General features: G+C 35.0%; 1 protein-coding gene across 1 annotated transcript in view; it reads left to right on the forward strand.

The window, feature by feature from the left end:
* Positions 1 to 14722, forward strand: part of Taf4b (TATA-box binding protein associated factor 4b) — a 103777-nt gene that overhangs the window by 33788 nt on the left and 55267 nt on the right. Inside the window, exons 8-9 of the mRNA XM_051202077.1 lie at positions 1002 to 1119; positions 1626 to 1737. Coding sequence (XP_051058034.1) covers positions 1002 to 1119; positions 1626 to 1737 — 230 coding nt within the window. The remainder of the gene's footprint in view (positions 1 to 1001; positions 1120 to 1625; positions 1738 to 14722) is intronic.

The raw sequence follows: 14722 nt of genomic DNA on the forward strand, positions 1-14722 counted from the left end.
GCATGACTTTTGGGCAGATCATCTATGTTTATAATAAACATAGATAAACTTAATAAGAACTTCTAATTATCTCACTATCAGTAGCTGGCCCAAATACATGATGACTTCTTCATTGAAGTGAAAATATGACACTCTGCTTTTCTGTCTTTTTCTTTGAAGCTAAAAGTAATAGTCTTGTTAGAACTTTAATTTCTTCTTATCCCCAACTGTATTTCTATAGCTATTATATTTAGGAGAACAATATTTTCTGAAGGGTTTAGGGATGATACTTTTTTAAAAATAGTACATAAAAGTCCTTGTCTTTTATAGATATATTTTGAAATATTATGGATTAAAAGGATTTCTTAAACCATTTGGTGGTAGTGACGGCACATGCATTTGGCCACTTGGGAGGCAGAGGCAAGCAGATCTCTGAGCTTTAAGCCAGCTTGGTCTACAGAGCAAGCTCTAGGACAGCCAGGGCTACACAGAGAAACCATGTCTAGAAAAGTGCAAAGAACAAACAAGATTTTTTTTTATATTTGATTTAAAATTGGAAAGTGGGTAAAAGATACATGATTATGCAAGATGTAATCATTGTTTAATCTGGGTAGTGGTATAAATGATTTCATTTTGCTCTCTTTACTTTTGCATGTGTTTGAAATTTTTCATGGTGGAAATTAAGAAATAAAAGTAATATCTATATCATTATTTTCTTAAATTTGAATTCTGCAATAGAAAATATTTAATGTATGTGATAATATTTTTCAGTTTTGAATGAGGTAATTTTCCTGCATTAAACTGAATGTAGTGGTAAACACCCAAACCTTAGCTAGCATTTAGGAAGCTGATGCAGAATTCCTATGACTCAGAGGCCATCCTGGAGATGAGTTTTAAGTAGGCATCATTTTTATTGTGCTAGATAGAGGTATATGTAGCTATATAAAAATAAAAATGGAAGCTCTTGTTCATTGCTAAAGCAGGCGTCCTTGTTTAACTATAATGAACTCTTACTGTTTCAGGTAGTCCAACAGCCTTCAGGAGGCAATACAAAACAGGTGACCACCATTTCCCATTCCTCGCCCTTGATCACTCAGAAATGTGGGACAAAGATGCCAGTGAATACTGTAGTGCCTACTAGTAAGTTTCCTCCTATATGTGCATGTTGGCATTCCAGCTTCATCACAGTGGATCTGGGACATGACAGGGTTTACACCTGTTATATTAAGAGAAGAGGATTTAAAAAATGGCGGAAAGATAGCTATTACATTTACAGAAACACTCTTTAGGGGTATATATTATTTTGATATAAACAACTGCTTATGGAATTATATTGTTAGATAATACATTCTAGTAATAGTAAATGTGTTAAAAATACACCAATATAAACAAAATATTATCAACATCTTTCAGTCATTTTTGTGCATGGCATTTTTTATAGTAATACTAATTTTAAAACAATTTGAGACTACATAAAACATAATCTAGAGATATTTACAAGATGATTTCTATGGTTGCTGAAGATAGTCTGATTATTTCATATTTACTAAAAAAAAAAAAAAAAAAAAAAATCCTGAATTTTCCTAATGTGACATGATTGCTTTTTTTTATTTTTTACTGTTTTCTTTCTTGTTTTGTTTTTACAGCTCCCATCATAAAGCAAATTACTCTGCCTGGAAATAAACTTGTCTCACTTCAAGCTCAAACATCTTCTATTCAGAACAGTAAAATAAAAGAGAATGGATCACCATGCTTCAGGTAAAGAAATTCAGTAGTTAAAACTTGGCATGAAAGTAAAGTGTTAGAGGGGGGAAAGATGGTAAAGAATAATGTCTAAATAAACACATATGGATGAATGCCATTTAAAAATCCTGAAAGAGGTAGTCCCAGTTTGATTTATAGCGCCCACATGGCAATTCATAATCTTCTATAACTCTAGTTTCAGCGGATCCAGTGGCCTCTTCTCGCCCCTCTGGGCAGTAGATTCATGCAGTAAGCAGACATAAATGCGGACAATATAACCATTTACTTTAAGAATAATTGAAAATTACTGAATATAATTTACAAAGAGAAAAATCTTACATGCTGTTTTCAATGGACTTGAAAAACCTGTGTAGTAGTAGTCTAGACTTGGGTCCATTATCACCTTCATGTACCCTTCAAGTCATTTACCTTTGTCCCCTGCTTCTGCTAGCCCCATTCTTAGATTTGTCTCAGTTACAGATCATTTTTGTTTATTCCTGAACTTTATGTTGTAGAATATTATTCTTCTTCTTTTATTTCCAATTTTGCTTCTGTAGTTTCAGGTAATGGCAGTTAGGAATGTTTTGAAAATACTAAATGTAAAAGTCTAGAAATAATCCATATATTTTTAATGTGTCTTTCTGAATGACATGACAGAGTCTAGTGTCATCATGTTAAGCAGGTAAATCATCCCTTGTACAATGTTCCCAGATTTGCTGTTCACTTCTTGGTCAGTTGGTAGCTACCACAATTATCAAATAAGTCGGTGCCTGTGTTCAGATAGTTTAGGCTAGGCAGTGTCACAATGTAGGCATTGTATCTTCTATTCATATCATACAAAGGGTGATTACAGGTTATTTTGAGGACTGAGAAAAACCACATTAAACTTTTTAAAGTATATGTTATAATTATTGCTGATTAGCCTTACTGTGCCTAATTTACAGATAAACTTTATTGTAGATGTCTATATGTAAGAAAAAATAGTATATATGTAGGGCTTAGTTCTTGGACCTTTGTCCAATTCCACAGTCCTTAGGTACTCGCCGTCTCAGGGGCTAGATGTTTTTGATACAGGGTCTTTTTTATTGTAGTTTCTCTTTTTTATTGTGGCACTCTGAGTTTTTCATTTTTATAACTTTAATCTTCAAAAAGATGCTTCTCCTTTTACATTTCTCTTGCCAAGAATCTCTTTCCAATTATTCTGACTCTGATTATATTAGTCTTTTTCTGATATTGTATTTTGTCCTTCTGCCTAGTGATACTTCTGCTTTCTCTTTCCTGGGGCCTTTGGTTTTTTGAACAAGGCTGGAGGCAGGTGCCCATGGCATATCAGGCATCATAGATGAGTGGCTTTACGCTGAGATTTATTTCTCTTTTTTCATTTGGAAATCATTTGTAGTTTGGATATTTTTTGTCTTCAGGCTGCATAGAGGCTATAGCTATTAATGCAATAGTGCTTCCAGATCAGTGAGTTTTGGCAAAAGGCTAAACCCATGTGCCAGGTACCAAGATAAAAATAATATTTTCAACATCCCAAAAGTTTTTCCCCGTGTGTGTGCACGCGCACATGCTTCCTGTTTAGTGCAATCTGAGATGGCTCTTCATGTTTTGGTTTTTCTTCCCAGGTATTCTGTGATTAGAGAACATAATCTAAACATTTTTTTAAAATTTATTTTATTTTACATATCCATCCCAGTTCCCTCTCCCTCCCTCCCACTCTCCCTCTCTACCCCTTCACATGCAGCCTGACCATCCTCCCCTCCCATTCCCCCACCCCAGTTCCACATGTAGGGCAATGCCATCCAGGTGGGGTCATGTAAATCTGTCAAGTCATTTGAAGTAGGGACTAGGACTTCTCTCCTGTCTCTAGGTTAAGGCAGTTATCCCTCCATGGGGGATGTGTCTGCAAGGTCCTTTTGTGTACCAGGAATATATCCTGGTTCCACTGTCTGAGGTCCCTTAGACTGCTCAGTCCTTCTAGCTGAGACCCATATTCAGGGGACCTGAGTCAGTCCCATGCTGGCTTCCCAGCTATCAGTTTGGGGGCCCGTTAGTTCCTCCTTGTTCAGGTCAGCTGTCTCTATGTGTTTCTGCAACCTAGTCTTGTCCCCTCCCTCTGCATTTGGATTCTAGTTCGACACAGTGTTTAGTTATGGGTGTTTGCTTCTGTTTCCAACAGGTACTAGATAAGGACTCCATGATGGTGGATAAGTTAGTTGTTGGTCTCACTATCCGGGAAGGGCATTTATGGTAGCCTTTCCACGGTTGCTCAAATTGTTAGTTGATGGCAGTCTTGTAGGTCTCTAGACCTTTCTTTAGGTTCAGTTTTTTCTTCAAACCAATATTGGCTCCCTCTTTTATGTTCTCTCTCTCTCTCTCTCTCTCTCTCTCTCTCTCTCTCTCTATCTCTATCTCTATCTATCTCTCTCTTCTCTTCTCTTTTCTCTCTCTCTCCCTGTTTGTCTTTTCTCTCTCTCTCCTGTCTTCTATTGCTACTCTGACTCAATCTTCCTAGTCTCACGTGCCTTCCTCTCCTCCACTTCTCTTTCTCCTAATTCTCTCTCCATTCACTGCCCCCCCCCCACTTCCCATGTGCTCTGGGGGACTTGTCCCTTCCCGATTCAGGGAGGGACTTTATATGACTCTCTTAGAATACACCTTGTATCCTAGTTCCTCTGGTGGTATGAATTATAGGCTGGTGATCCTTTGCTCTAGGTCTAAAATCCATATATGAGTGAGTACATACCATGTTCCTCTTTATGTGACTGGGTTACCTCATTCAGGATGGTTTCTTCACTTGCCTGTGAATTTCAAGATTCCATTATTTTTTTTCTGCAGAGTAGTATTCCATTGTGTAGATGTGCCACATCTTCTTTATCCATTCTTCAGTTGAGGGACATCTAGGTTGCTTCCAGGTTCTTCCTTATTACAAATAATGCTGCTATGAACATGAGCACATTTAGATTATGTTCCAAATAATCCACATCCATGCAACATAATCTAAACATTTTTAATCTTAAAGTTGTTAGGAGACTTCATTATGGTGAGTCTTGATGACTATCTTATGAGCATTTGGTTTGATTAGAAGTTTTGTAAATGTTAATTTGTTAAAGGTGGCCAATGGTATCAACATGATCTATATTCTAACATTTGCAAAGGCTTTTGTAGCTTTTTCTATAACTTAACTCAAAATGAGTAATAAATACCTAACTCTGTTGCTTCTTTTTCTATTATTCTTGTCAATTTTTTACACTGTGTATTAGGACCTGTGTTCTTAGGATTTGTCAATAAACAGGAATGTACCTGTTTTACTCATTTTGTTTCCATCCCCCAGGAGTTGACATCCCTTCAATTTTTGCTTGCTTTTTTTGTTTGGCTTTCAAATGGTTCTTTTTAAAAAAGTGTTTTATAATTATTACTAATTAAACATTTTGCAAATGACAAAAATGGTAACCCTATTTCTTTCTTTTTAGACAGTATTGTTTTGGAGTGTAGTTATTTATCTTTCCCTCAGTGGGAATAATAATCAAGTTACTGTAAAGACAATGCCTAGTTTTGTTTTGTTTTGTTTTTTAATACCCGGTTATTTGGAAGATTTCTTAGTTATTGTTCCATTGCTGTAAAGAGATACCATGACCCAAACAGCTTATAAAAGAAAGCATTTAATTGGGATCTTGCTAACAATTTCAGAGAGTGATTCCATGACCATCATGGTAGAGACCTTGGTGGTAGGCTGTCTCTAGAACTGGAGACTGGGCCTAGCATAGGCCTTTGAAACCTCAAAGCCCACCCCCTGTAATATGTACCTTCCCTACAAGGACATACCTCTAATCCTTCCTGAACAGTCAGTCTCCCAACTGGGGCAAAGTCATCACACATAGGAGTCTATGGAGGCATTCTCATTCAAACTACTACAGGAGGGATTTTTTCCTTTCCTTCTTCTCTCCCTCCTCCCTGCCCTCCCTCCCTTATTTGTTTTCTTTTAGAAAGAATTCAGAGGTCTGAAGCAAACCTGTAGAAGTCATCTCAATCCAAGCTGTAAAGCATCTCCTTACTTGGCAACTGTAACTTTGTACCCCTTGAGGTAGTTCCGTAGGATTTCAGTGGGGACTTATACTGCTTTTCTTTCCTTGCAGGGCTATGAACTCCAAGTTTTAATGCCCTGGTACTTGTGAAGGGATTGAAGTTTATTGTGCTTTGTATAAGATCCCCCCTCCATGGCTTGCTTGGCTTCTTTAATATTTCCATGAATGCTTCATGGGTAAATATGTCACTGCTTTATATGGTTCATAGCCCATATTGGCTTGAACACTCTTGAGGTCCAATTTTCTGTCTTTGCCTTTACAGAATTACCTGATACTCTGTTGGCTTTTCTGTCCCGTAGCAGCTGCTGGTTAAAAGACATTATGGAGAAAATGGATATGCTTCAGTGATGCTCTGGGTTTGAGACTGTGATTCTTCAATACCTGGGTCTCTTTGCAGCTTCTAATACCTTCACAAAAACCTTTGAAGAATAGTTGTTGTGGTTCTATAAGTTTTTTTCATATGTATATGTGTATGAATATTTATATGTGTACGCACGCATATCCTGTTAATAAGATAATGACCTATAAACAGTAGATTGTGTTTAAACCTATATAGATTGTATACAAACCTTATAACTTTAATAGTTTTGGTTCAGATGTAGAGTTAGTGTTTTACAATTCACATTTATATGGTATAGTTTGTTCTGAAATTTTAACTTTAAAGTAATTGAATTTGCTAAGTTTTTGAAGTTCTTAGACATTGTTTAAGAGATCTTCCAAATAGAGCATGAGTAGTCTTTACTGTTGCCTTTTCACAAGTTTTTCTTCTATTTAAATATTCATGTCATCAGGATTTGTCAAGTTTTCTTACGTTGTGTACTAGGGTTTCTATTTCAACATCGGAGAATCAGTGACCCACAGCATCTCTTATGTATTTCAGGGTGCTTTTAAGGTCTTAAACTTACACTTAGCAAATAACCCATCTAATGTCTTTCCTTGCATCCTGTTATCATACCTACTATTGGGTATGATAGGATATTTCACTCTGTAGCCCAGGCTTGAGAATAAGTGCTATGTAGAACATAGTGAGTTTTAGGTACTCTACAAGGATTAGGGAATTAGAAAAAACAATATGCAATTCTCTTGCCTTGGCCTCCCAATCGGGATTTCAGGCACCTAATTCCATGCCTGTTGCCTCTGCATTCTATCATTTTCTTCCTTTATTTCCATTCTTCCTTTACTCTCTTCCTTCTTTTGGCTGTACTTAAGCTTTTGCCGTTCCCTATAAATTTAAAAATCAGCTTGTTGAGTTTCCTCAAATCTCTGTAGGGTTTCAGTTGGCCTGACGTTGAGTCCACAGGTCTTTGATTCTCTGAGTGACTGTTTTAAAATTATGAGCCACTGTTTGGGAATAGTATTTATATCTTTTTTTAAAAAAGCATCTTAAATAGAATGTAATTTATTTATGTGGATATGTATGATTTTGTTGCATATATCCAATAGATTTGTATTTCTAGGTACTTTTTTGTTAATTGTAAGTTATATATTTGATAATTGCCTTTTCTGTTACTAATACAAAGAAATGCAACATTCTTAAAAAGATTTTTACCACTGGTCTTTTTTATCATTTCTAATATTTTAAGATTTTTTTTTTTTAGGTTATATAGACTGATGACAAGAGTACGATTTTAATTATGGATGACTTTAAATACTTTTTCAATACTTTAAAGATATCATTACATTGTTTCATAGCATTCATGTATTATTTCACATTTAGAGATGAGTATGTACAGCAAAATCACCCTGAGTCACATTACAGGCAAAAGCAACATGGTTGGAATTTCAGTGACTTCAACCATTGCATGATAATTGTTGGATATTAATATTTAAATTTTCTATTAAAGGTGAATATAAAGATCAAGCTGGGCATTATGGTGGTACACTTCTCTGTGCTAGGCAGAGGCAGAGAGGTACAGAAAGGCACAGAGAGAGGCAGAGGCATCTCTGTGAGTTCAAGGTTAGCCTGGTTTTCAAGAGGTAGTTCCAGGACAGCTGGGCTACACAGAGAAACTTTATATTGAAAACAAACAAACGAAAGTGAATATAAAGATCAGAAAAATAATAAGTTGGGACATTTAGAAATGAAAACTGTAGTTGAAATTTTAACTTTAGTGTATGGGTAAGTCAGAATTGACCTGAGGATCTAAATTCAGTTTTCTTAATTCCATAGAAGATTTATTATTGTGATAGAAACTAGAGATGACTGGAGACCAGTTTTCCCAGTTCTCATCTAGACAGCTCAAGATACTTCTTCCTACTGTGCCAGAGATTTGTGTTAGCCGCAGGAAACTGCCTGTAAGGCTGTTCTTCCTTCAGGATGTGCACATTGCTGGTTTCATGGTGCTTTAAAAATTTTTTTGACAGATTCTGTGACTCCAATGATTTAGTCCAACCCGATATGATTCTAATGTTGTGTAATTGCTCTTCAGTAAATTTAGTTCACCTGCATGCAGAACTGTAAGAATGGGAGGTTTCTAGATAATGACTTTGCTCAGTTTTGTTTTGGTTGCTTATTTCCACATTTATGTGTATGCAGTGAACAATAATATATTATTGTTTGTTATACATTTCCCTTGATCTTTCAGCTTTAACTTTCTAGTGGTTTTTTTTTTTTTAAATTTTAAAATCATGTTGTGACTTTTGAATTCCAAAACATCCTCCCTATTATGAACTCCTACTGATGCACTTCTGTGTTTTGTTGGGTATTATTTATACAGACCTATTTCACATAGATGCATTTACTTTTACATCTTTAGTTCTTGATAGTAACTTTTCCCAATGGATTTTTGTTCTCAACATTAGTTACTAGGAGTGCTTTACCTTTTTGATTAGAAATGCCATCATTGTCATAAATTTGTGTTATGTGTGGGCACATTTCAATTAATACTATTTAATTTTATTTTTATATTACTATTTAGATGTTTTCAATTAAAAAATATTGTGTGTGTGTGTGTGTGTGTGTGTGTGTGTGTGTGCAATAGCATGTATATTGAGGCTAGAAGACAACTTTGTAGAATTGATTTTAGCCTTTCACCTTTACATGGGTTTTGGGATTTGAATTTAGGTGGCTAGGCTTATATTGTAGGGCAGAAAATACCTTTACGTTATGGGCCCTCTTATTGTTATTGTTATAGCTAATTTCACTGTGTCTTTTTTAAGAAAAATAAATTCCCTTACTGTGATAATTTTTTTTTTTTTTTTAAAATCAAAAGTATCCTGGTATTTGTCTTTTTTCCTCTTAAACATGAATTTTAGGATCAGCTTCAAAGTTCCATGAAAACAATATATTGAGATCATTTGGTTATGTTAATTTGAGAAAATACTGACTTTTTGTTATGTATAGGATTTCCCACTTAGATCCATGGTTATATTTATTAGATTTGTTTTGGAGATAGAATGAAACCTGTTTAGAGTTACATAAGTAATTTGCAAAGTTATTTCCCATATTCAGGGAAAATACTCAAAAAGAGTTTTGATATTAAGAGTTTCTAGGTTTGAAATTGTGATCCCACAGTAGTTATAGTCATGAAATACGCTGAAAGCTGCCTCTCATCTTCATACATAGACTTGTACATTTCACAATCCTTTAGAGAGAGTTCACCTAGCCAGTCATTATAAAGTTTCGTCTTCAAACATCTGTGTTGTCTCTCAGGTATTTATCTAATTTACTGATTGGTTTATTTATCTTTCTGTGTATTTCCTTCTCATTTATTATCTATGAACATTTACAATATTATTGCTTGTGTGTGTGTTTGCTTGAAAATTAGGAGTGTTTATATTCTTACCTATTTCTAGATACCTTTTTAAATTTATTTTATTTTATTTTATTTTTGAGACAGTTTCTCTGAGTAGCTCCATTTTCTTCCATTTCAGCACCCTTTCTAAAGTTTTCCTTCTATTCACATCTTTGCCAACGTTTTTTATTTAGTTCTTGACTCTTATTTTGATTGGGTGTTGTTGAATGTTAATGTAGTCTTAATTTACTTTTCATCTTTTGAGAAGTGTCTTTTTATTTCATAATAAGCAAATTTATTTATTGGGCTATTTGATTTCTTTTTCTTTAGTGTTTGTATGTTCTAGGTTTTAATACTCTGTCAGATACCTATCCAGTAAAGATTTTTCTCTCATTCTCTAGGTTGTGTGCTTACCTGTTAACTCTTTCCTTTTCTGTGCAGAAACGTTTTAATTTCATGAGGCCCCATTATATTATTTTCTGATTGTTCCCCTACATTTTCCTCTAATAGTTTCAGAATTTCAAGTCTTAAGAATTCAATTCATTTTAAGTTAAATTTTCTTAGATTGTGAGAGGTAGGATTCTTTTTTTTTTTTTTTTTTTTTTTTTTTTTTTTGATATATCAGTTTTCCTAGCACCATTTGCTGAAGAGGTTGCATTTTCTTCAATGTTTTATTTTTGGTGTCTTTTTTTTTTTTTTTAAATCAGATGTCTTATTTTTGCACTAAGCTTTACTTTCAAAATGCTTTCTAGTAATTTGGATCACATGTAAATTTACATTATTACAGTATGTTTTAAGAAATATGTGCTACTTTATTCCAAATGAAACTAAAAAATAGACCAGTAGTATATGACATTGGGTCTTGTCTTAACTAAGCCAGATGGGATTTAGCAATACAGGGTAGTCAGAGATATCTGGTTAATCTAAATTGCTTTGTGGATTTGTGACTTTCCCTAGAAAATTCTAGTTTGTATTTAGCTTCTTGGTGATTATTAGATGTTGTATAGTGTTTAAAACACCAGAGGGCACCAGAGATTCAGGTTTCATCTAGAGCAAGGTAATAATGCTGTTTCATGTCTTGTATTACTGCTAAATCTCATTCTCTGTTTCTCGATATTACAAGAGTAATCAAGTTCTCTAAAATTTTTAAGTGTGTTTAAACATATGCATCTTTTGTGTGTTGTGCTGCTGATATAATATTTAATCATTTCAGGATAGTGATTTTTATTTTAAAGAGAGAAAACAGTAAGGCAGCAGGGAAAACACATGCATGTTAGCTAAGCCCACTTTAGATTAGGCATATTAAAATCCAACTAAAAGATGGAAGCTAGATTCCTGACATGCCACAGGGCACTACATATGGTGACTTGGAATGAGACTGTGAAGCCGTTCTAAAGCTATTAAACACTATTCTGTTTAAAAAAAGAAAAAAAAATTCTACAATTGCCATACATTTGATTTTTGAGTGAGTGAATTTATTATATATACAGCAATTAAAAGAACAAATAGTAAGTAGCAGCTAAATACCAACATCAAATCAGGTATTTGCAGCATTCAGCAGAAGTGACTAGCGAAACCCTGATAAAACAGTGGTGCTGGGGTAACCAATTGAGAGTCCTAGGCAGAACAGAGAGTTCTGTCCTTGAATGAGCTTCCAGTTTCTCATTCCACTTCAGGGATTTTTATAGCATTGGACAACACATTGTAACCATCATTAAAAATAGTTTACCTTCTAGCTTTCTCTGGGGTACAGTGTTTTTAATGCCTTGGCTGTTGTGTTCCTTTTTTCTTGTCATAGATGAGGGAGTCAGTCTGCCCTATCAAAGGATCTTGAGAACACTGGTGACAAACCGGCTTGAGTCTGAGATTAGGGGTCCAGTCTTGCTTTCAGAAAGCAAGTACAGACAATACATGAAACTAATATAATTTATATTGCAAACATAGTTTATCACAGTAAATGATGTTCAGGAAAAATTATTTTTGTGCTAAAGCCCATAACAAACTGACGAAAAGCCTTAATGATGATCACACTATGATAGGCTTATTATTTTATCCTTAAAATTATATATATGCTTAGTTCCTAATACAGTTTTAACTTCTAATATGGCTTTCATTCAAGAATACATGATGCAGGTATGGTTTCATCTTTGTTTCTCAGAGAGGGCAACTGATAAGTAAGTAGAGATGGGAAGAGTCATCTGACAATTGTAGGGCAGAGGCTAAAAACTTTGCTTCTAGCTCTAGGACCAGTACTACACATTTTTATAGCTTGGTTCATTTCTATGTTTAGTTCATATCATGCAGGTATGCTTTTTCAGGAATAACAGGACTAAAGATGAGGTTGGTAAAGTGTTTGCCATGGACGCCTGATGACCTGAATTTACTCACAGGAGCACTAGTAAAGGTAGAAGGAAGAAATGACTTTGCACAGTTGTTCGTTGACCTTATGTGTGCCTCCCATCTCTGTTTCTCTTACACACACACACACACACACACACACACACACACACACACACACACGCGCGCGCGCGCGCGCACACACACATTTTTAGATATTAGTCTTTAAAAATTTTAACATCATTTAACTAAAAACCCCTTAGATTTCTGGTTTTTATTATACTGAATAGAAACCCTGAGTGCTGTATATGATGTTTTTGATTATGTGACCTTCATTTTAAATTTACTTTCTAGCTAATCCTAAAAATATTAGTTGGCTAGAGAGATGACTCTATAGTTAAAGAATACTTGTTTCTGCAGAGGACTCGGATTCAGTTTCCAGCATTTGATAAGGGTCACAGCTCCAATTCCAGAAGACCCAGCACTCTCTCTGGCTTCCACTGGAACCAGGCACTCATGTGGTATATATGTATATATGTATGTTTATGCAGACAAAATACTCATATATATATATATATATATATATATATATATACATAAATTTTAAAAGCATTAAATTCTGAGAATACTTTAGTACGTTAATTTCTCTCTATATTTAAGTTAATTTAAATATAAATACACATAGAGAAATGAACAAGTTTATGTAAACATGTTATAGTTTAGCAAATTGGCTATTGGGGGAAAGAACTTGGAAGGCCAACTTCACAGGCAAGATGCTAAGTGGCTGAGACTAGGTGTGTATTAATGATACCTTGCTTATTTTGTTGTTTTGTTAGTAGTTAAAAAGATTATTTGACTTATATATAAAGAATTTTTCATACTACTTTGCATAAAACTCAAAAGGTTATGTAGTAGGAAAAGTGAGACCCATTCATGATTTTGTTCCATTGTCGGGGGGCTAGCCCAGAACCTATTTATATGTCTTTCTGTAACCTCCTCCACCCCCCACACCCCACCCCTGTCTCCTTTTCCTCTCATTTTGTTATCTTTTTTGCTGTTGTGTACTTTGCCTGTCAAAGTGTTCTGAACTGTTTACAGGAGGCTAAGCTAACCTGTAATGTTTGGCATATTAAAAGTATTTTCAGTTTAGGAAGCTCATAGTTTACTTGTAAGAAGCATGTGGATTCCCTGTTCGTATAATATAAATTCCCTCTTTAGTCCTCAATCTGAGGGCAGGGACTCGTATTCTATCTACACCTTTATGAAAATACGGGTTCTGAGAAGTTAAGGTTTAGTTTACTTAGTAATTGGAATAGTCAGGATAGATAATAAGGTAGGCAAAGTGATTCAGAACTGGAATTTTTATTTGTCTCTGCTCATTATATTGTTCTAGGCAACCAGTACATTATTATAAGGCACATAATTCTTTAAATATCTACATGCAAGTTATATACTGCTTTGTTAGTAATATGGTCAATAAGGATAGTTTTGTTGTAAATTTAAGCAAATACATTGAACATTAGATTAGACACTATAGCAGGATCTATTGTAATGGACAAAAGTATGTTCTCAGTAGTAATTGAAATGTTTAAAGACAAATCGAGCATATGTTTTAAAAATATGTAATTGAAGTTGACCTTGCATATAGATCAGACTTTGGCTGAAAAATAAGAGAGCAAGGCAAATTGAAGATTAGACAAGAATTAGGACTCCAACAGAGGCTGGAATCAAGAGGAGTTGTTGATATTGGTAGAGGATAGAGGGGAACCAGGGTCCTTATGTAGACATGAGCAGGAAAAGAATGCCTTTCTACCTTCTCAGAAAAATTAGTCTAGTGCTACTGCAGAGCTTAATACTAGGGCAACTGAAGGAAGTAAACATTGAGAAGTATTTAACTTTATCAAAAACAAATCAATTAGAGGAGTTTCAAAAGACAGAATACATGACAGATGAGTAGTACCTAAAGTGTATGATGTGCTACTCCACAGACACTTCAAGGTTTTTCTACTGAAGTACTAAATTTTCTGAGTATCTTTTAAAATAATAGACCATATGACATGATACCTTCACTAGAAGACCCTGCATTACACTGAGACTTGGCTCAATGGCATTCACTTTTTACCTTTAAAATGAAATAAACCCAAAGCAGGATCACAGGCATTCCTGAACATGATAGCCTTAAGTTTGTCCTCGTCTGTCTTGCTTTTATTGACAGTGCTCCTGCCAGTGCTGCCTTTGCTTCCCTCCTGTGTGCCCCCTGTCCTTGAGGAACTTCTAAATTCTCTTTTCATTGGAGATCCTCCCAGCTCCTGTGGCAATGCCCACTCTTAGCTGTACCAGAAGAAATTGTGGTTAGGTTGGGACAAAGTGGGCAAAAGGTAATTATTGGGTAGTCACTTTCTTGATTATTTGTTGGGTAAAGCTGCTCTTTTAATTAAATTCTAGTGCTGGTTTTGAACTTGTAATGCATAGGCCTGGAACTGATCTCTAAAGCCTGTTTGAATTCCCAATTGGAGCTGTGCACAGAAAAGCAAGATACTATTTACATTGGTCTGAAACAAATCTCATTTATGATCATCCACTCATAATTGTTTCTATGTAATAGCTTTTATTTGTTTTTAAAGATGCATTTATTTTATTTTTTTCACATTGACTATTTTGTCTTCATCTAAGTCAGTGTAACACATACATACAGTGTCCACTGACATGTACAAAAACCTGGACCTTGACCAGAGGCAGTTATAAGCTGCCATATGCTGGTAACTACACCTTGGTCCTTTTCGAGAGCAGCAAGTCCGCTTACCACAGAACCGTTTCTCCAGCTGCATAAACTTTTAATTTGCT

The sequence above is a fragment of the Phodopus roborovskii genome, unplaced genomic scaffold, assembly GCF_943737965.1.
Source record: "Phodopus roborovskii unplaced genomic scaffold, PHOROB, whole genome shotgun sequence".
Lineage (NCBI taxonomy): Eukaryota > Metazoa > Chordata > Mammalia > Rodentia > Cricetidae > Phodopus > Phodopus roborovskii.